The sequence below is a fragment of the Oncorhynchus mykiss genome, chromosome 23 (genome assembly GCF_057628025.1).
Source record: "Oncorhynchus mykiss isolate SJ-2025 chromosome 23, ASM5762802v1, whole genome shotgun sequence".
Taxonomy (NCBI): domain Eukaryota; kingdom Metazoa; phylum Chordata; class Actinopteri; order Salmoniformes; family Salmonidae; genus Oncorhynchus; species Oncorhynchus mykiss.
This window is the reverse complement of record NC_143044.1, coordinates 39744424-39772140: the sequence shown is the minus strand read 5'-3', so window position 1 is coordinate 39772140 and position 27717 is coordinate 39744424. Positions and strand designations below refer to the sequence as shown.

At 42.8% G+C, this 27717-nt stretch overlaps 1 protein-coding gene across 2 annotated transcripts in view; it reads right to left on the bottom strand.

Moving 5' to 3' along the window:
- Positions 1-27717, bottom strand: part of LOC110503137 (BAR/IMD domain-containing adapter protein 2-like 1) — a 52474-nt gene that overhangs the window by 10419 nt on the left and 14338 nt on the right. Inside the window, exons 4-8 of one of the 2 annotated variants that reach the window (XM_036960687.2) lie at positions 23655-23716; positions 20830-20901; positions 19019-19153; positions 5904-6056; positions 2603-2758 (exon numbers count right to left, since the gene is read on the bottom strand). In XM_036960687.2, the coding sequence (XP_036816582.2) occupies positions 2603-2758; positions 5904-6056; positions 19019-19153; positions 20830-20901; positions 23655-23716 (578 nt within the window). Of the gene's footprint in view, positions 1-2602; positions 2759-5903; positions 6057-8425; positions 8552-19018; positions 19154-20829; positions 20902-23654; positions 23717-27717 lie in introns of those variants that run through there. The other variant, XM_090217997.1, reaches the window with a different exon arrangement.

Genomic DNA, 27717 nt, shown 5'->3' with positions numbered 1-27717 from the left:
CTAGGCGTATGTCGCGCTTCACTACTTCCCAGAAGAGGCATTTGAACATAAACATTTATTCTAAACATAATTTTTTTGATTGGCTGAGATAATGGATGGGCTGGACATGCACACTTCTGTCTATAACATGAGCTGCTCAGAATGTGTAGGTAGTCCTTTCTAATGTGTTTTAACAAAAGATATCACGAAGAACTGCAAAAGTGTTGCTAATTCTCTCCACTTTCTGGAGGACCAAGTTTTGAAATCAGTGGAATACCTGGTGGAAGCAGAGTATGATAGCTAAGGAGATGGAGAAAATGTGGCATTTGATTGCAAATAACTGGAGGGAGTCGAAAAGAGAACACACAGAAGGCTGTATAAAACTCCTGTCTACGGATTACGTCTTCAAACTATGGGCAACCATGGCATCCGTGACAGAGAGGGAGAAGCATTTATCCAAGTATACGGGTAAGAGAGTCTAGCTAGCTACATTTTCAGAAATTATACGTTTTTGTCAGAAAGTAGTTTTCATTGCAAGTTAAAGCATACTGTTAGTTAGCTCGCTAGTAATAGTAATAATATTGTTTGTATTTCAGAGCCATTTGCATTGCTAGTTATAGCCTATTGTTACCTAGCTAGCAAACGTTGAACCTAGTTGGTTAGCTTTAGCTACCTGCAGATTCCTGCAGGGTAGTAATGTTGTGAGTTGGGATTATGGTTGATAGTTTAGCTAGCTACATGTTTAAACAAAAGACTCTACTATGCAAGTAACCATTTCACTGTGTCGATTTACACCTTCTCTATACTGTGCTATGTGACAAATAAACGTTCATTCAATTTGATATAGTGTGTATTTACCCGACGGTAATGTAAAGAACAACATGACTGGCACCAAAGTCAAATTAGAATATAACGTTAGGCTAACGAGTCAGCGTTCAAGTTCGAAAATTCTCCGGTAGAATGCCCTGCTTTTATTTTGTCACACTCACAACTGTAAGCTATTTTCTGTAATTAGGTTGCCATTAACTTGTAAATAATGATCTTGTTGTGAGTTTATTTTCCTGTAATAATTAATACAAATTAGCTAAAGTTAAGACGCTGTCAGCCATATGGTAACTTAACATTAGCTAGCCAGCTGACAAGCTAGAAACGAACCAAAACATTGTTTAGAAAGTTGCTTTTAGTTGCCTGGTATGCTAGATTGACATATACTAAATAAACGTTTAAAAACGGGTGGGTTTATTGGTGTTAAAATACACCCGTTATGCTCATTTGGACCACCAGGCTGCTGATATCGTGCAGCCTTTAGTTTTTGTGTTTCTACTTTTTCAAAATGAGAACAACAAGTTTGATGTCGGACAACAATAGAATGTTCATTATGTCACTGCAACAACTGTCTACAGACATGTCGATAGACGTATTATAAACCAGTCTTTAGTCTTGAAATCGTTGGTTGTTTAGTACACTACTGTACTCACTCTGTTTAGCACATGGCCTCACATGTGAACCATTAAAGAGGTGGGTGGGGCTAAGGCTTAAGAGGGTGTGAACGATGCTGAATGGATGTAGACAAAGAAGAGCTCTTCTGGGTTATATCCTGCCTGTTTGGCCCTGTCCGGGGGTATCATCGGATGGGGCCACAGTGTCTCCTGACCCCTCCTGTCTCAGCGTCCAGTATTTATGCTGCTGTAGTTTATGTGTCGGGGGATAGGGTCAGTCTGGTATATCTGGAGTACTTCTCCTGTCTTATCCGGTGTCCTGTGTGAATTTAAGTATGCTCTAATTCTCTCTCTCTTTCTCTCTCTCGGCGGACCTGAGCCTTAGGACCATGCCTCAGGACTATGATGACTCCTTGTTGTCCCCAGTCCACCTGGCCGGTCTGCTGCTCCAGTTTCAACTGTTCTGCCTGCAGCTATGGAACCCTGACCTGTTCACTGGACATGCTACCTGTCCCAGACCTGCTGTTTTCAACTCTCTAGAGACAGCAGGAGTGGTAGAGATACTCTCAAAGATTGGCTATGAAAAGCCAACTGACATTTACTTTTGAGGTGCTGACTTGTTGCACCCTCGACAACTACTGTGATTATTATTATTTGACCATGCTGGTCATTTATGAACATTTGAACATCTTGGCCATGTTCTGTAATAATCTCCACCCGGCACAGCCAGAAGAGGACTGGCCACCCCTCATAGCCTGGTTCCTCTAGGTTTCTTCCTAGGTTTTGGCCTTTCTAGGGAGTTTTTCCTAGCCACCGTGCTTCTACACCTGCATTGCTTGCTGTTTGGAGTTTTAGGCTGGGTTTCTGTACAGCACTTTGAGACATCAGCTGATGTTAGAAGGGCTATGTAAATAAATTTGATTTGATTCTGTAGTTGTACCAAAACAAGGGCCATTTTCCCATTGTTCCTCAACTGTGGTGTATGATATACACTTTTCTAAAAAAAAAACACAATTTCAAATTTTGCTACACAAGACTTGTCCAGGTCGGACACATTTATGAGAAGAGGCAAGTCTTGAAACCAAGCAAAGAGGTGAATGATTATATGTTGTCCTTCTCTTGTAATAGTATTGTAACAACAATGTAATAACTGCCATAATGTCACTGTCTGACATCCCTCTCACCCTGTTGTAGCGTTCGACGAGAGGCGAGGCTTCTGGGGTCCCAGACATGGGGGTGCGGAGCCCCTCTAGCATGGTCAATACTGTGTCGGGGACCTTGGTGGCATCTTTGCATTTATCCTGCCAGCTGGGCAGCTTCACTGCCAGCAGCTCTTTGGCCTACAGGGCAGATAGATACAAACAGGTTATAAAGGAATAATAAAGCTTTATAAAGCATTCATAACCAGCAGTGTTGGGGGATGGAGTAAAGTCACATCTGACTTTTTCAAACAGGGTAACATTACTACAGTTACTTTGTCAAACAATGTGTGCGTTACTTTCAGAATCATATCTCTACTGGGTATGTGTTTCCATGATCTGATATCCACTTGTTTCCTCATTTAGTAGTAGAGCAAGCGGAGAAAGGCTGTTTGGGGAAATGTCATGACATCTGCTGTCCATAGAAAGGTATAGAGGGTGCACCTCTGATTTCACTACACTCGCAATAACATCTGCTAACCATGTGTATGTGACCAATAAAATTTGATTTGATCTCTATGGGTCTGTGTACAGTCGTGGCCAAAAGTTTTGAGAATGACACAAATATTGATTTCCGCAACGTTTGCTGCTTTGGATATTTTTGTCAGATGTTACTATGGAATACTGAAGTGTAATTACAAGCATTTCATAAGTGTCAAAGGCTTTAATTGACAATTACATGAAGTTGATGCAAAGAGTCAATATTTGCAGTGTTGACCCTTCTTTTTCAAGACCTCTGCAATCCGCCCTGGCATGCTGTCAATTAACTTCCGGGCCACATCCTGACTGACGGCAGCCCATTCTTGTATAATCAATGCTTGGAGTTTGTCCGAATTTGTAGGTTTTTGTTTATCCACCCGCCTCTTGAGGATTGACCACAAGTTCTCAATGGGATTAAGGTCTGGGGAGTTTCCTGGCCATGGACACAAAATATTGATGTTATGTTCCCCGAGCCACTTTTGCCTTATGGCAAGGTGCTCCATCATGCTGGAAAAGGCCGTCACCAAACTCTTCCTGGATGGTTGGGAGAAGTTGCTCTCAGAGGATGTGTTGGTACCATTCTTTATTCATGGCTGTAATCTTAGGCAAAATTGTGAGTGAGCCCACTCCCTTGGCTGAGAAGCAACCCCACACATGAATGGTCTCAGGACGCTTTACTGTTGGCATGACACAGGACTGATGGTAGAGCTCACCTTGTCTTCTCCAGACTAGCTTTTTACGGATACCTCAAACAATCGGAAAGGGGTGTCACAGCCTGACCATAGATATCTCTGTTTTTCTATATATTTTGGTTAGGTCAGGGTGTGATGAGGGTGGGTACTCTAGTTTTTGTATGTCTAGGGTTTTTGTATGTCTAGGAGTTTTTGTATGTGTTGGCATGATATGGTTCCTAATCAGAGACAGCTGTTTATCGTTGTCTCTGATTGGGGATCATATTTAGGTATGTATAGTTGCCTTAGTGCACATCAGCAGCGTCACGCTTCGTTTGGCTGTTTGTTGTTTTGTTCAGTGAGTTTCGATTTAAAATTATGTGGAACTCTACTCACACTGCGCCTTGGTCTGATCCTTACGACAAACATGACAAGGGGATTCAGAGAAAATGACTTTAGCCCAGTCTTCAGCAGTCCAATCCCTGTACCTTTTGCAGAATATCAGTCTGTCCCTGATGTTTTTCCTGGAGAGAAGTGGCTTCTTTGCTGCCCTTCTTGACACCAGGCCATCTTCCAAAAGTCTTCGCCTCACTGTGCGTGCAGATGTACTCACACCTGCCTGCTGCCATTCCTGTGCAAGCTCTGTATTGATGGTGCCCCGATCCTGCAGCTGAATCAACTTTAGGAGACAGTCCTGGTGCTTGCTGGACTTTCTTGGGCGCCCTGAAGCCTTCTTCATAACAATTGAACCGCTAACTTTGAAGTTCTTGATGATTCGATAAATGGTTGATGTAGGTGCAATCTTACTGGCAGCAATATCTTTGCCTGTGAAGCCCTTTTTCTGTTAAGCAATGATGACGGCACGTGTTCCCTTGCAGTTAACTATGATTGACTGTCACGGCCGTCGAAAGAATTGCACCAAGGTGCAGCGTGGTGAGCGTACATATTCCTTTATTAGAATGAAAAGACGCCGAACAAAACAATAAACACTACAAAACAAACCGTGAAGCTAGAGGCTATGTGCCATAAACAAAGTCAACCATCCACAAAGACAGGTGGGAAAAAGGGCTGCCTAAGTATGGTTCCCAATCAGAGACAACAATAGACAGCTGTCCCTGATTGAGAACCATACCCGGCCAAAACAAAGAAATACAAAACATAGAAAAATTAACATAGTATGCCCACCCAAATCACACCCTGACCAAACCAAAATAGAGACATAAAAAGCTCTCTAAGGTCAGGGCATGACATTGACAGAGGAAGAACAATGATTCCAAGCACCACCCTCCTTTTGAAGCGTCCAGTCTGTTATTCAAACTCAATTAGCATGACAGAGTGATCTCCATCCTTGTCCTCGTCAACACGCAAATTGACAGCATACAAACTGAGGCAGCAGACTTTGTGAAAATTAATATTTGTGTCATTCTCAAAACTTTTGGCCACAACTGTACTTGTGGTTTATAACCAGAACTGGCGGCTTGAAAGAAAGATTTTGAATGAAAAGATAGGAAAGCTGTACCGATGTAAGCCTACTCTATATATAGCTAATCAAGCAGTCCATATATAGCGCAGCACTTGAAGTCTAGCACAGGAAAGCAGTGCCACAGATTTAAGGAGAATCTAGTGATCAAACCTGAGTTAGTAAATAGCCTATCTTTGGTAAAGCACACGCTTCTTGCCTTGCTCCCTCAACATTCAAACAAACAGCGAGATTTACAGATGTTTTTCATGAAAGAAGACGTTACGTTCCACACAAAGTAATATTGTAAAGTAACATGTTACTTGTGTTAAATATAACAAGTGATATGTAATGTATTACTTTCCCAAGTAACTAATCCCAACACTGGTAACTATTGAGTTATATGGCCAGGTTAGGAGGAGCAGGGGTTGCAGTGCTGAACAACACATAGCATCTCAGCCATATCAACCCGAAGGTGGGCATGATGCCTCAAGAGAGGGCACAAATCTGGGACAAACAATAGTGTCCGTTCTGGTGGATTTAAATTCTGTTGTTGATGATGTGAATTCTCCCCGCTGTGTGTGATGATGCCATATCACTGAGTCTACCTTTAAGACAAGGTTAACTAAAGGACTAAAGGTTAACTAAAGGACCCTTCCGTGCAGTACTGCAGTACCTTCTCGTGGAAGGTGTTGACATGGTAAGAGAACGTGCAGTGTTTGTCGACCAGGAAGCAGAATCGTCTCTTCTCCTCCAGGAGGGCCTCTCTGCAGCCGTCAGCGATGAACTTCTGCATGTCACTCTGCCGAGACGAGATGGTCTCTATATACTGAGGGGAAGAGGAGGGGAGGGTGGAGGGGAGGGAGGAAGGGAGACAGGTTAGTAAAGGGGGGCACGGGGGGCCAAAAAGGGTTAGATACTGTGGGGTGGGGGAGGGGACAGGTTATTAAGGGTTATGGGTTACTGTGGGGTGGGGACAATACGTATGAGATTGTCTCCAGATACCCTCTATGGAAAAAAACACATGAATTTCACATGTGCACATGTGATCTCATGCAGGAAATCTAAGGACGTCTTAAGGTTTTGCTCGCCTGAGGAAGAGCATCTCATGATGGAGATCTTCGTAGCTGTCTATTTACCACCAAAAACCGATGCTGGCACTAAGACTGCACACTCCTAGTGGACATTAATGCAGGGAAACTTAAATCAATTTTACCCAATTTCTACCAGCATGTAAAATGTGCAACCAGAGATAAAACCTCTAGACCAGCTTTACTTCGCATACAAAGCTCTCCCTCGCCCTCCATTTGGCAAATCTGACCATAATTCTATCTTCCTGATTCCTTCTTACAAGCAAAAACTAAAGCAACAAGCACTAGTGATTCGGTCAATAAAAAATTGGTCAGATGAAGCAGATGCTAAGCTACAGGACTGTTTTGCCAGCACAGACTGGAATATGTTCCGCGATTCTTCCGATGGCATTGAGGAGTACACCACATCAGTCACTGGCTTCATCAATAAGTGCATCAATGACGTCATCCCCACTGTGACCGTATGTGCTGTACATACCCCAACCAGAAGCCATGGATTACAGGCAACATCCAAACTGAGCCATATTAATTTAGAATATTTTACTTTGAAAGGCGTAATTGACATTAATTACATTTAAACAGTCATGGTCCCCTGTAGGTTTCCTCTAGTTGTGGTAAAAATACCATACATTTACAACCAGTTACTGTATTTTTACAGATAAATAAGGGTGATAATGGACATTATGCTGCTGTATGCTGATAACTTGAGACTCAACCTCACTTGGGATTTGAACTAACAACTTCTTGAAGTTCCTGTGGACATAATAAAGATGGGCAGGAATACATTTCTGCACTTTGCCTAAAGTTGCAGTAAAAATCAAGTAAATATAAAATATTGTACTGTGACCACAGTTGGGACTCATAATCTTTACGTCGCTAGCAACCTGAAATGTCCTGCTACAGTGCAGCAATAGCGCCAGATCTGTGAGCATGAAAGATACATGGCCACAGACCTATTGGCAATAATGCATTTCTGCACTTTGTTATAAGCTGCCCAGAATCAAGTAAATAATTGTCAAATTATCACCACCAATGTAAAACTAGCACTGCTCAAGGACACAAATCTTTGAGGATTTGAACTTACAACCTCTTGGTGGGAAGTGCATCCAAGTTTCTGCAGTCCCACCATATTCAAACTAAATGCTTGGAACATCTTGAAAAAATAAGTGTATGGTTATGTTTCACTACAGTGTTGTTCCCTTGGGTATACAAAGGTCAAAAGTATTCTTCACGGGTAGGCTACACATATGAACTCACATGGTACAGTTTTGTACCTTGTAAGTATAAAGGGCAATTTTTCTACCCAATATTTTGAATATAAGGTACAATCAGCACTGCACGTTGATAGGTGGGGGTAACATACTGGTAGGCTCATTAGCATATCTGGGGGCATGGTCAAATAGATGTGTATTTGTTCCAACCCTCAGTGGAAGTGATGTAGCAGTTTGTGTTTGATGGTTATGCCAATGCAAGTAGAGCACCTCCTTTGACACAGTGTGATCTGCAAAAATGTTAAGAGAATGTGTCAGTAATGAGCTGCACTGGGAAGAGCTTACTGTGTGTTTTACAGTAACTTAATGTCAACTTGTAGCCAAAAGTTGCTGTGATTTTGTAATTGCTTAACTGGAAACTACTTGTCAGTAAGTAATTGTAAAAGTTACACAAACCTACTAGCAAAATGTTGCATGTAACCTACAGGACACTTGCTGCCACAAGAAATCTTGCCAGTAACCTAATGTGCCTTCACTGACTCTTCTGTTGACAACATGCACATCAATAGCTGATTGGCAGCATACTGTAAAAGCGGCAGCCTATTAGAAGATTGCAGGTGTGGCTAATTTGAGGCATGGCTTTCAACTAGCTCTTCTTGGTCTCCCATAAGTGGGAATGTCATCCCAGTTAATCTGCTCTGCTCATAAATGTAAGATTGTACACAACCACACAATGATGGCGCTGGAGAGGATGGCTGCCGTTTTATTGGCTCTTAACCAATTGTTATTTTGTTTGTTTTTTCGCATTGTTTGTAACTTATTTTGTACATAATGTTGCTGCTACTGTCGCTTATGACTGAAAAGAGCATATGGACATCAGAACAGCGATTACTCACCTCGAATTGGACAAATCATTTTTCTTTAATGAGTCGGACGGGAAGGATATACCCCAAACACCCGAACAGGCCCTCATCCCCGTCATTCGCAGGAGAAAGAAACAGATTTCGCAGAAGGAGATCGAGGAGCCTTGCGAGGATCAGGCTAATCTGCCTTTGCCATCCGTACCTGTTAGCCAATGTTCAATCGCTGGAAAATAAATGGGATGCACTAAGAGCATGTATATCCTACCAATGGGACATTAAAACTGTAATATCTTATGTTTCACCGAGTCATGGCTGAAAAACAACATTAATAACATACAGTTGGCAGGTTATACACTATCTATCAGCAGGAAAGAACAGCAGCCTCTGGTAAGACACGGGGTGGCGGCCTATGTATATTTGTAAACAACAACTGGTGCACAATATCTAAGGAAGTCTCGAGGTTTTGCTCGCCTGAGGTAGAGTATCTCTTGATAAGCTGTAGACCACACCATCTACCTAGCGAGTTTTCATCTGTATTTTTTGTAGCTGTCTACATACCATCACAGACCGATGCTGGCACTAAGACAGCACTCAATGAGCTGCATACCGCAATAAGAAAACAGGAAAACACTCATCCAGAGGCGGTGCTCCTAGCAGACGGGGACTTTAATGCAGGCAAACTTAAATAAATTTGACCTAATTTCTATCAGCATGTTAAATGTGAAACCAGAGGGGAAAAAAACTCCAGACAACCTTTTCTCCACACACAGAGATGCGAAAACTCTCGCCCTCCATTTGGCAAATCTAACCATAGTTCTATCCTACCTGATTCATGCTTATCAGCAAAAATTTAAGCAGGAAGCACCAGTGACTCGGTCAATAAAACAGTGGTCAGATTAAGCAGATGCTAAGCTACAGGACTGTTTTGCTATCACAGACTGGAACATGTTCCGGAATTCTTCCGATGGCATTGAGGAGTACACCTCCCTCTGCAATTGGATCCTGGACTGCCTTACTTGCCACCACCAGGTGGTAAGGGTAGGTAGCAACACATCCACCATGCTGATCCTCAACACGGGGGCCCCTCTGGGGGCAAAGATTTGGCATATCTTTGGAGGGAGTTGAAAGTCCGTGTTGCCCAGCAACAGCCCCAAAACATCACTTCTCTATTGGAGATCTGCATGGAGGATTGGGCCAAAAATACCAGCAACAGTGTGTGAAAACCTTGTGAAGACCTACAGAAAACGTTTGACCTCTGTCATTGCCAATAAAGGGTATATAACAAAGTATTGAGATAAATTTGTTATTGACCAAATACTTATTTTCCACCATAATTTGCAAATAAATTCATTAAAAATCCTACAATGTGATTTTCTGGATTTTTTTTCTCATTTTGCCTGTCATAGTTGAAGTGTACCCCACTAAGTATTTGATCGCCTATCAACCAGTAAGAATTCCGGCTCTCACAGACCTGTTAGTTTTTCTTTAAGAATCCCTCCTGTTCTCCCCTCATTACCTGTATTAACTGCACCTGTTTGAACTCGTTACCTGTATAAAAGACACCTGTCCACATACTCCAGGATACCCGGGCCAGGTCAATTAGAAAGGCCTGCTTGCAGAAGTGTTTTAGGGAGCGTTTGACAGTGATGAGGGGTGGTCGTTTGACCGCAGACCCATAGCGGATACAGGCAATGAGGCAGTGATCACTGAGATCCTGATTGAAGACAGCGGAGGTGTATTTGGAGGGCAAGTTGGTCAGGATAATGTCTATGAGGGTGCCCATGTTTACGGATTTAGGGTTATACCTGGTGGGTTCCTTGATGATTTGTGTGACATTGAGGGCATCTAGCTTAGATTGTAGGACTGCCGGGGTGTTAAGCATATCCCAGTTTAGGTCACCTAACAGAACAAACTCTGAAGCTAGATGGGGGGCGATCAATTTACAAATGGTGTCCAGGGCACAGCTGGGAGCCGAGAGGGGTCGGTAGCAGACGGCAACAGTGATGTCACTGCGACAACTGTCAATAGATCTACACTACTGTTCACTAGTTTTAGAACACCTCATTCAATGTCTTTTCTTTATTTTTGATATTTTCTACATGGTAGAATAATAGTGAAGACATCAAAACTATGAAATGACAGATATGGAATCATGTAGTAACCAAAAAAGTGTTAAACCAAATCAAAATATATTTTAAATTTGAGATTGTTCAAATAGCCACCTTGATGACAGCTTTGCACACTCTTGGCAGTGTCTCAACCAGCTTCACCTGGAATGCTTTTCCAACAGTCTTGAAGGACTTCCCACATATGCTGAGCACTTGTTGGCTGCTTTTCCTTCACTCTGCGGTCCGACTCATCCCAAGCCATCTAAATTTGGTTGAGGTCGGGGGATTGTGGAGGTCATCTGATGCAGCACTCCATCACCCTCCTTCTGGGTAAAATAGCCCTTACACAGCCTGGAGGTGTGTTGGGTCATTGTCCTGTTGAAAAACAAATGATAGTTCCACTAAGCCCAAACCAGATGGGATGGTGTAGCGCTGCATAATGCTGTGTTAGCCATGCTGGTTAAATGTGCATTGAATTCTAAATCAATCACAGACAGTGTCACCAGCAAAGCACCCCCACACCATAACACCTCCTCCTCCATGCTTTACTGTGGGAAATACACATCCATTCATACACACCGCGTCTCACAAAGACACGGCGGTTGGAACCAAAAATCTCAAAATTCCACCGGTCTAATGTCCATTGCTTGTGTTTCTTGGCCCAAGCAAGTCTCTTCTTCTAATTGGTGTCCTTTAATAGTGGTTTCTTTGCAGCAATTCGACCACACATTTTCCTGTGAACAGTTGATGTTGAGATGTGTCTATTACTTTAACTATGTGAAGCATTTATTTGGGCTGCAATTTCTGAGGCTGGTAACGCTAAAGAACTTATCCTCTGCAGCTGTGGTAACTCTGGGTCTTGCATTCCTGTGGTGGTCCTCAATGAGAGCCGGTTTCATCATAGCGCTTGGTTTTTGTGACAGGACTTGAGGAAACATTCAAAGTTCTTGAAATTTTCCAGATTGACTGACCTTCATGTCTTAAAGTAATGATGAACTGTCGTTTCTCTTTGCTTATTTGAGCTGTTCTTGACATAATATGGACTTGGTATTTTACCATATCTTCTGTTTACCCCCCTACCTTGTCACAACACAACTGATAGGCTCAAAAAGTAAATAAATTCCATAAACAAAATTTTAACCTCTCTGAACCACCCATCCCGGATCCGGGATAATTGTCATCAGCAACGCTGAATAGCATAGCGCCACAGTCAAATAATATTACTAGAAAATATTCATATAATCACAAGTGCAATATTGCAAAACACAGCTTAGCCTTTTGTTAATCCACCTGTCGTCCCAGATTTTGAAATTATGCTTTACAGCGAAATCAATACAAGCGTTTGTGTACGTTTATCGATCGCTCGACAAAACAATAAGTACACTTGGCATCAGGTAACTTGGTCACGAAAATCAGAAAAGACATCAAATTAATCGTTTACCTTTGATGATCTTCGGATGTTTTCACTCACGAGACTCCCAGTTAGACAACAAATGTTCCTTTTGTTCCATAAAGATATTTTTTATATCCAAATACCTCCGTTAGTTTGGTGCGTTATGCCCAGGAATCCACCGGTGAGAGCGGTCACGACAACACAGACAAAATTCCAAATTAAATCCATAATGTCCACAGAAACATAAGGTCCTTTGCTGTTGTTCTGGGATTGATTTGCACTTTTCGCACCAGAGTACGTTCATCTCTAGGAGCCAGAACGCGTCTCTTTCCTGAGTGGTATGACGGCTGAGTGGTCCCATGGTGTTTATACTTGCGTACTATTGTTTGTACAGATGAACGTGGTACCTTCAGGCGCATGGAAATTGCTCCCAAGGATGAACCAGACTTGTGGAGGTCTACTATTTATTTTTCTGAGGTCTTGGCTGATATCTTTTGATTTTCCCATGATGTCAAGCAAAGAGGTACTGAGTTTGAAGGTAGGCCTTGAAATACATCCACAGGTGCACCTCCAATTAACTAAATGATTCCAATTAGCCAATCAGAAGCTTCTAAAGCCATGGCATCATTTTCTGGAATTTTCCAAGCTGTTTAAAGGCACAGTCAACTCAATGTATGTAAACTTCTGACCCACTGGAATTGTGATACAGTGAGTTCTAAGTTAAATAATCTGTCTGTAAACAATTGCTGGAAAAATTACGAGTGTCATGCACCATGTGTCTGTATCATAACAACACATTTTTGTTTGCAGGGCATCACCTGTGAAATCTCATATGAAAATTTGAATCCACATGTGAAAGGTTATGTGAAAATCCATATGTGAAATATCACATGTAAAGTGTTCGAAAACACATGGTTTAACATGATTTCACAAGTGCAAATCATGGAAATGAAATCATGTGATTTTCCATGTGAAATCGTGTTTTTTCCTTAAGGGTACTGATGAGAGGATATAGGGGAGGAGACTGACTGTTAAACCATTCAGTAAGGTTGTAATTGCATGCTTAGAAAAAAAGCGTCTTGCTTAATTTAACTGTTCAGGTCATGTTCGGGCTTATGTTGAATAATGTTGAATAATGAGATTTATTTCTATTTTTGAATATATCCATACATTTTTTTGTGTAATTTGACCCCCTTTTTCTCCCCAATTTCGTGATATCCAATTGTGATCTTGTCTCATCACTGCCACTTCCCAACGGGCTCGGTAGAGGGGAATGCCGCGCTTCTTAACACCCGCTCGCTTAACCCGGAAGCCAGCTGCACCAATGTGTCGGAGGAAACACCGTTCAACTGACAACTAAAGTCAGCTTGCAGGCGCCTGGCCTGCCACAAGGAGTCGCTTGAGCACGATGAGCCAAGTAAAGCCCCCCAGGCAAACCCTCCCCTAACCCGGACAACACTGGGCTAATTGTGCGCCGCCCTATGGGACTCATGGTCGGTTGTGACACAGTCTGGGTTCAAACCCCAGGCTGTAGTGACACCGCAACACTGCAATGCAGTGCCTTAGACCGCTGCGCCACTTGGGAGGTGAATAATGAGTCTCTGCTCTGTCTCCATCTCACCCCCTGTTATTACGCCATCATCCTTATACTGTAGAAACTCAATAACTCTGCTGAAAGAACCCGTGTCTAAATCCCAAATAGCACCCCTTTCCCAATGTAGTGTATGGTCAAAAGTAGTACACTATATAGGGAATAGGGTGCCATTTGGGATGCAGAACACACGCCTTCCCAGTGATTGACTCAGTATTGAAACACCCTCACAAAGCAGACCACGGGAACTGACATTACACACAGACAGCTCAGGTCCTCTTTGAAACAACTTTCACTCTCTGTTTCACCCTCCTCCCCTATCTCTCCTCTCCTTTTTTTCCGGTTGTCTTGACGACAGTGACAGACTATTCGTCTCTAGGATTCTTATTTTGTGGTTTTGTCACAGACCCTCCTTTAATGCCTAGCCCAGTTCTCTCTAATTATCTCTCTCTCACTGTTTCTCTCTCTTACCCCAATGATGGGGCCACACCACCTAAACTATGGAGCTTAATTTCTACTGCAAACAATCACTCAAAGACTGGAAGACTGAGAAAGAGAGGGGGGAAAAGAGAGTGTGACAGACATATGGAGAGATCATTAATTGAGCTCAGATGTTGCAGCAAATCAAATCAAATCAGGCTTTATTCATTTCAGAAATGGAACGCAACAACGCAATGTGCTTCAAAGGAAAATAACTAATAAAATCAATGAAAATAAAAACATAACTATTTACTACACAAACATAAGCGGATAAAAAAAAACTAAAGAATAACAAAAACTGAAAGACTAAAAATTACCCTAAGGAAAAGCAAAGCTAAAAAGGTGTGTTTTAAGATCACAGTTTGGGCCCCCCTCAGGTTCTCTGGCAGGCTATTCCAGAGTCTGGGGGCATAATAACTAAAGGCTGCCTCTCCATGTCTCTTGGTCTTTGTCTTTGGGATAGTTAAAAGGCCAGTTCCAGAGGACCTGAGGGACATACTGGGTAAATAACTTAAAAGCATGTCTGACGTATTGGGGTGCACAATCATGGATTGATTTAAAAAACAATAGAAGAATCTTAAAATGATTTCTAAAACTCACAGGCAGCCAGTGCAGAGACCTTAAAACCGGTGTAAGGTGTGCTCTCCTGTAGACGTTTGAAAAAGACAGATTTGGGGAAATTCCATTACCAATCCATGTTACTTCATCTATAATCTATCTATCAAAAGGCATTCATGCATTACTTTGGAGAGCGCAGGTTGTTTTTATTTTTCATCCATTTATATCTTCTGACAACTGACCCAAAGTAGATCACAGTAGATCAAAACTAAATACAGTCTGATACATGACTACTAAGTGTGTATGGGTTGGCCCTTATCTAATCAACAGGTGTATTATTCATAAGACAATGACAAACCATTAACACTTCAAAAGAGAAGGGAGTTTCTGTCCCCATATCAAGCCACAATACATCACTGTCTATTAGTTTCACCAAGAACAGACTAGATTACGGCCCTCTTTTTAAAGGGTGCCATTCATAGGCAAAGATAATATACATACTGAAACAGAGATGGTTAATAACAAGATGAAGAGAGAGAGAGACAGAGACAGAGAGAGAAAGAGACAGAGACAGAGACAGAGACAGAGAGAGAGAGAGACAAGAAACCCCCTGTTCTGGGATAGAGAGAGACAAGAGTCTCCACTTCCAAACCCCCAGTTAGCTAGTGCTTCTGGGATAGAGAGACATGATTCTCCTCTTCCAAACCCCCAGTTAGCTAGTGCTTCTGGGATAGAGAGAGACATGATTCTCCTCTTCCAAACCCCCAGTTAGCTAGTGCTTCTGGGATAGAGAGAGACATGATTCTCCACTTCCAAACCCCCAGTTAGCTAGTGCTTCTGGGATAGAGAGACATGATTCTCCACTTCCAAACCCCCAGTTAGCTAGTGCTTCTGGGATAGAGAGACATGATTCTCCTCTTCCAAACCCCCAGTTAGCTAGTGCTTCTGGGATAGAGAGAGACATGATTCTCCTCTTCCAAACCCCCAGTTAGCTAGTGCTTCTGAGATAGAGAGAGACATGATTCTCCTCTTCCAAACCCCCAGTTAGCTAGTGCTTCTGGGATAGAGAGAGACAAAATTATCCTCTTCCAAACCCCCAGTTAGCTAGTGCTTCTGGGATAGAGAGAGACATGATTCTCCTCTTCCAAACCCCCAGTTAGCTAGTGCTTCTGGGATAGAGAGAGACATGATTCTCCTCTTCCAAACCCCCAGTTAGCTAGTGCTTCTGGGATAGAGAGAGACATGATTCTCCTCTTCCAAACCCCCAGTTAGCTAGTGCTTCTGGGATAGAGAGAGACATGATTCTCCTCTTCCAAACCCCCAGTTAGCTAGTGCTTCTGGGATAGAGAGAGACATGATTCTCCTCTTCCAAACCCCCAGTTAGCTAGTGCTTCTGGGATAGAGAGAGACATGATTCTCCTCTTCCAAACCCCCAGTTAGCTAGTGCTTCTGGGATAGAGAGAGACATGATTCTCCTCTTCCAAACCCCCAGTTAGCTAGTGCTTCTGGGATAGAGAGAGACATGATTCTCCTCTTCCAAACCCCCAGTTAGCTAGTGCTTCTGGGATAGAGAGAGACATGATTCTCCTCTTCCAAACCCCCAGTTAGCTAGTGCTTCTGGGATAGAGAGACATGATTATCCTCTTCCAAACCCCCAGTTAGCTAGTGCTTCTGGGATAGAGAGACATGATTATCCTCTTCCAAACCCCCAGTTAGCTAGTGCTTCTGGGATAGAGAGAGACATGATTCTCCTCTTCCAAACCCCCAGTTAGCTAGTGCTTCTGGGATAGAGAGACATGATTATCCTCTTCCAAACCCCCAGTTAGCTAGTGCTTCTGGGATAGAGAGAGACATGATTCTCCTCTTCCAAACCCCCAGTTAGCTAGTGCTTCTGGGATAGAGAGACATGATTATCCTCTTCCAAACCCCCAGTTAGCTAGTGCTTCTGGGATAGAGAGACATGATTATCCTCTTCCAAACCCCCAGTTAGCTAGTGCTTCTGGGATAGAGAGAGACATGATTCTCCTCTTCCAAACCCCCAGTTAGCTAGTGCTTCTGGGATAGAGAGACATGATTATCCTCTTCCAAACCCCCAGTTAGCTAGTGCTTCTGGGATAGAGACATGATTATCCTCTTCCAAACCCCCAGTTAGCTAGTGCTTCTGAGATAGAGAGACATGATTCTCCTCTTCCAAACCCCCAGTTAGCTAGTGCTTCTAGGATTTCAGTCAGAATAATAATAGAATGTGTGTTGCATGTGAAATAGAAACCCAGCTCACACACTGACACTCATCAACGTCAGACCGATGAAACCAGTCAATAAAGCAGGAGTGAAAGAGGAGTTATTGAGCAGAGCCAGAGCGGGATTCACAGTGGGTTTCATCAACAGACAGCATCTCCCATCTCTCACCTTGTCCTATTGATTTAATAAAGAAGTCTATGGTTAGGAAGACTATTACTCTGTATCCTCTGATTACTGTTAGTGGCTAAATATGCTACCAGACACCACTCCAAGTCTACTCTATTTAAGGCAACATTTGTTAATGTATAAACTCTTCACCCATTCCCAGTCCCACTACACCTTGTGAAGCCTGTCAGTAAGTGTATACTACCAACCAACTCCAGGCCAACTACCAGCTCCTAGGTGCACACTTCATACTCCAGAGTCGGCTGTACCCATAGCCAGTCAACACTTGAGAGCACAATACTCACACAAGAGTATACAGTGCTCCCACTCCCCACATTCACTAAAACACACTGTCCATTCTAATGTGATGAGAGGCATTTGATCCTCGATGAGCCTTCAGTGTTGCTTTATGCGTGAAGGGGCACGACAGTGACGGCACTCCACTTGACATGAACACAAAGACTCTGCCCGCAGCTATAGGTGTGGTGGTACTGTGCATGTGTAGTGTTCATTTCCCTTCCATCTGTGCACTTTTATGTACAGTTTTTCCTCCTTGCGGTGTGTGGCAAGATCAAGGAGCCAGCTGGGCCTATGACTTTCCCTGGGTTTACTGTCAATACAAACTTCATAAACTTCTTTCTTTGATATCCTCTTTGGCAGGATTCTCCAATAGACGCGGACCAAATTCGGGCAATTTTATTTGCCCACCCAATTTTTTAAAACAATTTTGGGACATAAAAGAATTTAGGAATATATATTCCCACTCGTAAATAAAGAGGTATATGTGATCGTATCCCAATGTAATCAAGGTTTGAAATGATTCTGCTTTTGTGAAAATACTATACAGTATCTGTTTATAACTATGTTCTGGGCCCCCGACCATCCACTCAAGAAAAACAATCGGTCCACGGCTGAATGTAATTGGGAACTCCTGTTCTGTGGATTACTGCTCCATGTGTGTAACTCATTACTTTACAAGGAAGTCCATAGAAGGGTTCGGCATTGTTTGTGAAAACAAAGCATGACAACCAAGAGCAAAAATGGTCTGTCTGGTTTTTATAGAGACACATAGAGAAAAAGGTGGTTTTGGATGAGGGTAAAGTCATGTGACCGTCTGTTAAAGTGCTCTCTATAGCCGTCTGAGAAACTCAAGGAACCCATGCACATGCTCACACCATCAGAAAAATTAACTGGACACAGAGTCACTTCTCAGCTGATCGTGTTGTTCCAAAATAAAAAAAAGACACCCCGTTTCAAAATTGAGAAAATTCTAAAAGTGGGACAAGGGCCTTTTCTGACTAGCATACCCAAGGTGCATTGAGTGTACAGTCTGATCACTGAGACCTCTGTGAAATTAGATTACATCTGGTTCGAGTCTCACCTCGTTCTCCTTGGTTAATTAAGATCTGGTTCTAGTCTCACCTCGCTCTCCTTGATTAATTAAGATCTGGTTTTAGTCTCACCTCGTTCTCCTTGGTTAATTAAGATCTGGTTCTAGTCTCACCTCGCTCTCCTTGATTAATTAAGATCTGGTTTTAGTCTCACCTCGTTCTCCTTGATTCATTAAGGTCAGGTTTTAGTCTCACCTCATCCTCCTTGATTCATTAAGATCTGGTTTTAGTCTCACCTCATCCTCCTTGATTCATTAAGATCTGGTTTTAGTCTCACCTCATCCTCCTTGATTCATTAAGATCTGGTTTTAGTCTCACCTCGTTCTCCTTGATGAATTAAGATCTGGTTCTAGTCTCACCTCGTTCTCCTTGATGAATTAAGATCTGGTTCTAGTCTCACCTCGTTCTCCTTGATTCATTAAGATCTGGTTCTAGTCTCACCCCATTCTCCTTGATTAAGATGAGGTTCTAGTCTCACCTTGTTCTCCTTGATTAATTAAGATCTGGTTCTACTCTCACCCCATTCTCCTTGATTAAGATCAGGTTCTAGTCTCACCTCGTTGTCCTTGATTAATTAACATCTGGTTCTACTCTCACCCCATTCTCCTTGATTAAGATCAGGTTCTAGTCTCACCTCGTTGTCCTTGATTAATTAGATCTGGTTCTCCTTGATTATTTGAAATCAGGTTCTAGTCTCACCTCGTTCTCCTTCTTCTCGTACTTGGTGGCTTGTTTTCCCTGGCTCTTTTTCCGCAGCTTCTTCAGGTCCGTCTGAGAGCGCTCCAGAGAGTCCTGCTTCATTTTGTGCTCTGACTGGTACCGCTTGAATGTTGCCTGGATGAGAGATACAGAGGATAAGATGGAGCGATGGAGAAGACTTTAACAATGCAAGGAGAGGGGAAATTGAGGAGAGGTTATTGAGAAAGGGATAGAGGATATTGAGGAGGGGGCAGGGGATATTGAGGAGGGGATAGGGGATAATGAGGAAGGGATAGAGGATATTGAGGAGGGGACAGGGGATATTGAGGAGGGGATAGAGGATATTGATGAGGGGATAGGGGATATTGAGGAGGGGATAGGGGATAATGAGGAGGGGATAGAGGATATTGAGGAGGGGACAGGGGATATTGAGGAGGGGATAGAGGATATTGCGGAGGGGATAGGGGATACTGAGGAGGGGATAGGGGATAATGAGGAGGTGATTAGGGATATTGAGGAGGTGATAAGGGATATTGAGGAGGAGATAGAGGATATTGATGAGGGGATAGAGGATATTGATGAGGGGATAGGGGATATTGAGGAGGGGATAGGGGATAATGAGGAGGTGATAGAGGATATTGATGAGGGGATAGGGGATATTGAGGAGGTGATAGAGGATATTGAGGAGGTGATAGAGGATATGGGATATTGAGGAGGGGATAGAGGATATTGGTGATATTGAGGAGGGGATAGAGGATATTGGTGATATTGAGGAGGGGACAGGGGATATTGAGGAGGGGATAGAGGATATTGGTGATATTGAGGAGGGGATAGAGGATATTGGTGATATTGAGGAGGGGACAGGGGATATTGAGGAGGGGATAGAGGATATTGAGGAGGGGATAGGGGATATTGAGGAGGGGATAGGGGATATTGAGGAGGTGATAGAGGATAGGGGATATTGAGGAGGGGATAGAGGATATTGGTGATATTGAGGAGGGGATAGAGGATATTGGTGATATTGAGGAGGGGACAGGGGATATTGAGGAGGGGATAGAGGATATTGAGGAGGGGATAAGGGATATTGAGGAGGGGATAGGGGATATTGAGGAGGTGATAGAGGATATTGGTGATATTGACGAGGGGATAGAGGATATTGAAGGGATAGGGTGATATTGAGGAGGGGATAGAGGATATGGGTGATATTGAGGAGGGGATAGAGGATATTGAAGGGACAGGGGATATTGAGGAGGGGATATGAGTCTATGTTTTTGTTTTCTACCCCTTTTTATCCCCAATTGGTAGTTAAAGTCTTGTCCCATTGCTGCAACTCCCGTACATCCTCCCGAAACGCAACCCTGCCAAGCTGCACTTGACTCAATGCACTCTTAACCCGGAAGCCAACTGCACCAATGTGTTGGAGGAAACACTGTACACCTGGAAACCGTGTCAGCGTGCATGCGCCCGGCCCGCCACAGGAGTTGCTAGAGCGCGATGGGACAAGGACATCCCGGTCGGCCAAACCGTCCCCTAACCCCGAGGACGCTGGGCCAATTGTGCATCGCCTCATAGGTCTCCCTGCGACACAGCCCGGTATTGAACCAGGATCTATAGTAACGCAGTTAGCACTGCGATGCAGTGCCTTAGACCGCTGCGCCACTCAGGAGGCACTGGAGACCATGTTTAAGTGTGTACTCACATACCTGTACACGTAGACATACAGACACCTACACAAACACACGCATGCACTCACACACTACTTGCTATTACATTGTCTCTTGCCAAGGTCCTACAATGGTCAAGGTACTTACAGTCATATATTTGACATCCATCTCTGTTTTCCTCTCCAGCTCAGAAATGATTTCTTTGTGGAACTGCTTGAACTGAAAAGAAAAGAAAGAATGTAGTTCAAGTCAATGTATAAACGGATGACAATAATAATCATGGAAAGATGGTGACATCAGGATAACAGTTGTGAGGCTGAGCCAGAGGAATGTAGCTGTGATAATGTCTTTCTCAGTAAGGGGAATTCCAACAACAGGTCTGTCTTTTGTTTTTTAAACATTGACTCCTTTCTCCTTCTTTCCCTCTTACAGAAACACTACATGACCAAATGTATGTGGACACCTGCTTGTCTGACATCTCATTCCAAAATCATGGTCATTAATATGGAGTTGGTCCTCCTTTGCTGCTATAACAGCATCCACTCTTCTGGGAAGGCTTTCCACTAGATGTAGGAACATTGCTGCGGAGACATGCTCCATTCAGCCGCAAGGGCATTAGTGAGGTCGGACACTGATGTTGGGCGATTAGGCATGCAGTTGGTGAGCCAGGGCTCTGTGCAGGCCAGTCACTCAACAAACCATATCTGTATGGCATTGTCATGCTGAAACAGGAAAGGGCCTTCCCTAAACTGTTGCCACAAAGTTAGAAGCACAGAATCGTCTAGAATATCATTGTATGCTGTAGCGTTAACATTTCCCTTCACTGGAACTAAGGAGCCTTCCCCAAACCATGAAAAACCCCAGACCATTATTCCTCCTCCATCAAACTTTACAGTTGGCACTAGAGGTTGACCGATTATGATTTTTCAACGCCGATACCGATACCTATTATTGGAGGACCAAAAAAGCCAACAGCGATTAATCGGACAATTTATTTATTTATTTGTAATAATGACAATGACAACAATACTGAATGAACACTTATTTTAACTTACTATAATACATCAATAAAATCAATTTAGCCTCAAGTAAATATTGAAACATGTTCAATTTGGTTTAAATAATGCAAAAACAAAGTGTTGGAGAAGAAAGTAAAAGTGCAATATGTGCTATGTAAGAAAGCTAACGTTTCAGTTCCTTGCTCAGAACATGAGAACATATGAAAGCTGGTGGTTCCTTTTAACATGAGTCTTCAATATTCACAGGTAAGAAGTTTTAGGTTGTAGTTATTATAGGAATTATAGGACTATTTCCCTCTATACCATTTGTATTTCATTAACCTTTGACTATTGGATGTTCTTATAGACACTTTAGTATTACCAGTGTAACAGTGTAGCTTCCGTCCCTCTCCTCGCTCCTCCCTGGGCTCGAACCAGGAACACAACGACAACAGCCACCCTCGAAGCAGCATTACCCATGAGCAAGGGAAACAACTACTAGAAGGCTCAGAGCGAGTGATGTTTGAAACGCTATTAGCGTGCGCTAACTAGCTAGCCATTTCACTTCGTTACACCAGCCTCATCTCGGGAGTTGATAGGCTTGAAGTCATTAACAGTGCAATGCTTGACGCACAACGAAGAGCCACTGGCAAAACGCACGAAAGTGCTGTTTGAATGAATGTTTACGCGCCTGCTTCTGCCTACCACCGCTCAGTCAGATACTTAGATACTTGTATACTTGTATGCTCAGTCACATTATATGCAACGCAGGACACGCTAGATAATATCTAGTAATAGCATCAACCGTGTGTAGTTAACTAGTGATTATGATTGATTGTTTTTTATAAGATAAGCTTAATGCTAGCTAGCAACTTACCTTGGCTTACTGCATTCGCGTAACAGTCTCCTTGTGGAGTGCAATGAGAGAGAGGCAGGTCGTTATTGCGTTGGACTAGTTAACTGTAAGGTTGCAAGAATGGATCCCCCGAGCTGACAAGGTGAAAATCTGTCGTTTTGCCCCTGAACGAGGCAGTTAACCCACCATTCCTAGGCCATCATTGAAAATAAGAATGTGTTCTTAACTGACTTGCCTAGTCAAATAAAGGTATAACATATATTTTTTTTATTATAACAATTATTATTATTATTTATTGTTTATTTTTTAAATCGGCGCCCAAAAATACAGATTTCTGATTGTTATGAAAACTTGAAATCGGCCCTAATTAATCGTCCATTCCGATTAAATGGTCGACCTCTAGTTGGCACTATGCATTCGGGCAGGCAGCGTTCTCCTGGTATCTGCCAAACCCAGATTTGTCCATCAGACTGCCAGATGGTGAAGCCTGATTCATCACTCCAGAGAATGCAATATTCATCATACAAATCATCTTAAATTCAGTTAAGTTTCAAAGTTTATTTGCCACGTGCACAGGAAGCAGTACAGTGAAACATTTTTATGCTTTTACGCTTTTACGTTACATTTTTAAGTTTTAGAGTTCATTTCGTGAAATTCTACACATTTTGACATGAGGCGTAGAGAAGTTATTGCAACTTTATAACAAATTTCATGTAATTCTACACATTTTGCCATGGGTCGGAGAGGAAAAATTTGCTGTTATAGTATTTTTTTTCTCCACAGGTTTTATTATGATATGTGAGTGAGACTGGCAAAATCAAGGGGGCCCCCCGGCTGGTAATTAGACCATGATTACTAAGTTTACATAGCTGGTAATTAGACCATGATTACTAAGTTTACATAGCTGGTAATTAGACCATGATTACTAAGTTTACATAGCTGGCCGCTGGACTAATTTACCAATCTATTTGGGCTAATTGTCAGTCACTGATCGTCACACATAACAATAGAAAAACTGCTTATGGGGGGGGGGGTAAAATGGTAATTACATAGTAAAATAGTAATTATTTATTTTTTGTTAAGAGAAGAAGTGACAGTAGGTCAGCTGGGTAACTTACATTCTCCTCCAGCTCCAGGTGAACCTTCTTGTGCACCTCAGAGATTTCCATCAGAACCACACCTGTAGAAAACAGATCATACATCATACACAGGTAAGGGACATCTAGCCTGGGTGCCAGTCACAGTCCTGCTAGTCTATATCCTCTTTAGTCAACATACTGTTGTCTTATTGGGCAAGGCCAGGATACATCTTCCCTTAGCTTGTAAGACAACCAGGCTAAAAACTACTGCATTTGAATATGTTGTGGACATCTATGATCCTTTCTCCTCACATTGCTTGGCAGCAACGACGTCCCTGATAGCCTAGCTGACATGGGACAGGCTGAGACGTCACGAGGAGGACAATGGGTTTTCACCTCAAAGCTGTTGAATCTGTTCTTTCCTTACGCTTACAGAAACAACTGTTACTTTAGTGGTCAAGAACAAAGCTTACTCTAGCCCTTATCAACATGTAATGTGTATTTTACGTCATGAAGGGTTTTTACATACTGCATGGATGACTTTTCGGAACAGTAATGTTTGAACAGTAACTAAGTAGTCGCTACTGATCAGATCCACACTGTCTGACACAGAGACAGAAAAAACAACAATTGAATGCCATAGAGGAACATGCACAACTGCAGTCATTCTGTAAGATTGGGACACAATGGGGTGACATCTAGAGGTTCTGTAGAGTATACTGTAATAATATTCCAGCATATTGTTAAGAATTAGGTGTGGTGCATTCTAGCACCATCTGCCACTGGCACCACCTGCCACTAGCACCACCTGCCACTAGCAACACCTGCCACTAGCACCACCTGCCACTAGCACCACCTGCAACTAGCAGGTTTGCTTTTGACAAAATGTAATATTGTATAAGAGTTTGTCGTGTTTTTTTCTATTCCCTTTGCAAACACCTGCAACCACCGTCCAATCACTCCTATCACCTCAGTATTAATTCAATACCCCAAAACCACGACTGGGCCTGTGAGGCTATATTAACAGACTCAACACAAACACACTGAGCATACATACATTAGGCGCACGCACGAGCACACACACACACACACACACACACCTGGTGTGACCCCAGGCAGGCCTGCTTATACAGAGCTGTACCTCTCTGGCCGACTGCAGCTTCAACAACATTGCCCTCTGATAGTCAATAGTACGTACTGGTAAATGCTGCCATTGCACGTCAGGGGGAGGGGTTCTGCGCTCTGGGCAGGCTGATATAAAGCACCAACAACAGCCTGCTGCAGAATGAGATGGATGGTGTTCAAACAGGCTGCAGAGTGAGGGCTGGGGTTTAGTGAGAGGGATGGCGTGCAGTGAGAGGAATGGTGTGCAGTGAGAGGGATGGTGTGCAGTGAGAGGGATGGTGTGTAGTGAGAGGGATGGTGTGTAGTGAGAGGGATGGTGTGTAGTGAGAGGGATGGTGTGTAATGAGAGGGATGGTGTGCAGTGAGAGGGATGGTGTGCAGTGAGAGGGATGGTGTGCAGTGAGAGGGATGGTGTGCAGTGAGAGGGATGATGTGCAGTGAGAGGGATGGTGTGTAGTGAGAGGGATGGTGTGTAGTGAGAGGGATGGTGTGTAGTGAGAGGGATGGTGTGTAGTGAGAGGGATGGTGTGTAGTGAGAGGGATGAAAATGTGTGGGTAGAACTGAAAAGGCGTGTGCGAGAAAGGAGGCCTACAAACCTGACTCAGTTACACCAGCTCTGTCAGATGAAATGGGCCAAAATTCACCCAACTTATTGTGGGAAGCTTGTGGAAGGCTAGCCGAAACATTTGTTCAACAATTTAAAGGCAATGCTACCAAATACTAATTGAGTGTATGTAAACTTCTGACCCACTGGGAATGTGATGAAAGAAATAAAAGTTTCGGAGGACGCATGACTCTCGACCTTCGCCTCGCCCGAATCCGTACGGGAGTTGCAGCGATGAGACAAGACTGTAACTACTACCAATAAGGTCATTTGACCCTGTAATCCTCCACATGGCTCTGGTCTTAGTCTCAGTGATCTGTGTGCTACAAGGTTTTATGTAAATAAGGAAAAAATACATCTCTCTCTCAAAACATTACAACTGAATCTGGTTCTGCTGTCTCCAGATTGACCTACCCTGATAAGGATACATTCTATTACACTTGTAGAAAAAAAGTACTATCTATGTAGAACCTAAAAGGGTACTTCATCTGTCCCCATAGCAGAACCCATTGAAGAACCATTTTAGGTTCAATGTAGGATCTTTTTCAGAGAGGGTTCTACATGGAACCCAAAATAGTTCTCCCTGCAAACAAAAAGTGTTCTACCTGGACCCAAAACGGGTTATCCTATGGGGACAGCTGAAGAACCCTTTAGGAACCCTTTTTTCTAAGAGTGTACCCAGGAAAGGATACATAGTATTGTTCATAATACTGTATAGATAGGTATATGTGTACATCTCCAAACACTGCTTCATCTACAATATAAGAATGAATAATACTAGCCTTACATACAGCTATAGTTACATCCACTATAATCAAAGGCTTCATAGCTTGACTGACTGTGTCTGTTTGTGGTGGGTCATTTGGGAAACCACCCAGTAATGATGATAAGACTTGTATCCCAGCCTTATCCTAGATGTCTTCAGATAGTGCTAGGTGGTGGCCATGGTCTCGTTGTGATGTCTGATTTTACAGTGACTTAATAACGACTTGATCATTATTATAGAAACATCCTTATACCTCTGTGGTTTATGGTGGTTTTGATAGCACAGAAAACTACGTCCATCCTCTTTCACATTGTTACCAGGTGATGTAGTTTATGAACGGTGTGGGCCTCTGGTAACAGAATACCTGCCGTTCCCTCATAAGAGTCTAATAGAGAAACATGGTGTGGAAAAACACAACTTTATTAGATGACAAATTACAATAGATTTAAACAGGTGATCTGTTCAGGTTATTCATACGCACCGGTGTTGCTAATATGCTAAACAGCATTGGAATAAACTCAAAGCTTTGTATCTATGGCTGACTGAGCTATGTGCAGTTACATTTATGTGTTAGCAAATGCTCTTATCCAGAGCAACTTACAGTAGTGAGTGCATACATTTTCATACTGGTCCCCCGTGGGAATCAAACCCACAAACCTGTTGTTACAAACACCATGCACTACCAACTGAGCCACAAAGGGCCTAATTCACACAATGTGACCAAAGTAGTGACATTTGAACTGTGAGATAGTAACGCTGCACTTCGAGATAGTCGTCACTCTCATAAAACAATAATGATAAATCGTAGAGGGGCATGTCACAGCAAGAGTCTGACGCAATACGGACAACACCTATCTGAGTCACGGCCAACGATATCGCAATCTTGAAGCCACACATTCCAATGACAGGTAGGGAGAGTGAGTGTTGTGATGTTGCCATGGTTGGAAGTCTTTGTTCTCTGATATTACATGGATATGAATCAGAGATCGGTGTCACTCAGCTCCAGGCCCATAGAGCTATTGTGCACTCACACACACACACACACACAGCCTTGAGAAGTGTATAGTGGCTGTTTACGGGCTCCTGACCAATACTGCAATTTTGTGTGATTTTTTTTGTAGAGTGGTTGAAAAACTAGTTTGAATTACACCCTAAGCGTATGTAACCTTCCAACCTCAATCCTATAGAAAATGTGTGGGCAGAACTGAAAAAGCGTGTGCGAGCAAGGAGGCCTACAGACCTGACTCAGTTACACCAGCTCTGTCAGATGAAATGGGCCAAAATTCACCCAACTTATTGTGGGAAGCTTGTGGAAGGCTAGCCGAAACATTTGACCCAAGTTCAACAATTTAAAGGCAATGCTACCAAATACTTATTGAGTGTATGTAAACTTCTGACCCATTGGGAATGTGATGAAAGAAATAAAATCTGAAACAAATCATTCTCTCTACTATTACATTTCACATTCTTAACATAAAGTGGTGATCCTAACTGACCTAAAACAGACAATACATTTTACTATGATTAAATGTCAGGAATTGTGAAAAACTGAGTTTAAATGTATTTGGCTAAGGTGTATGTAAACTTCCGACTCTAACTGTATCTG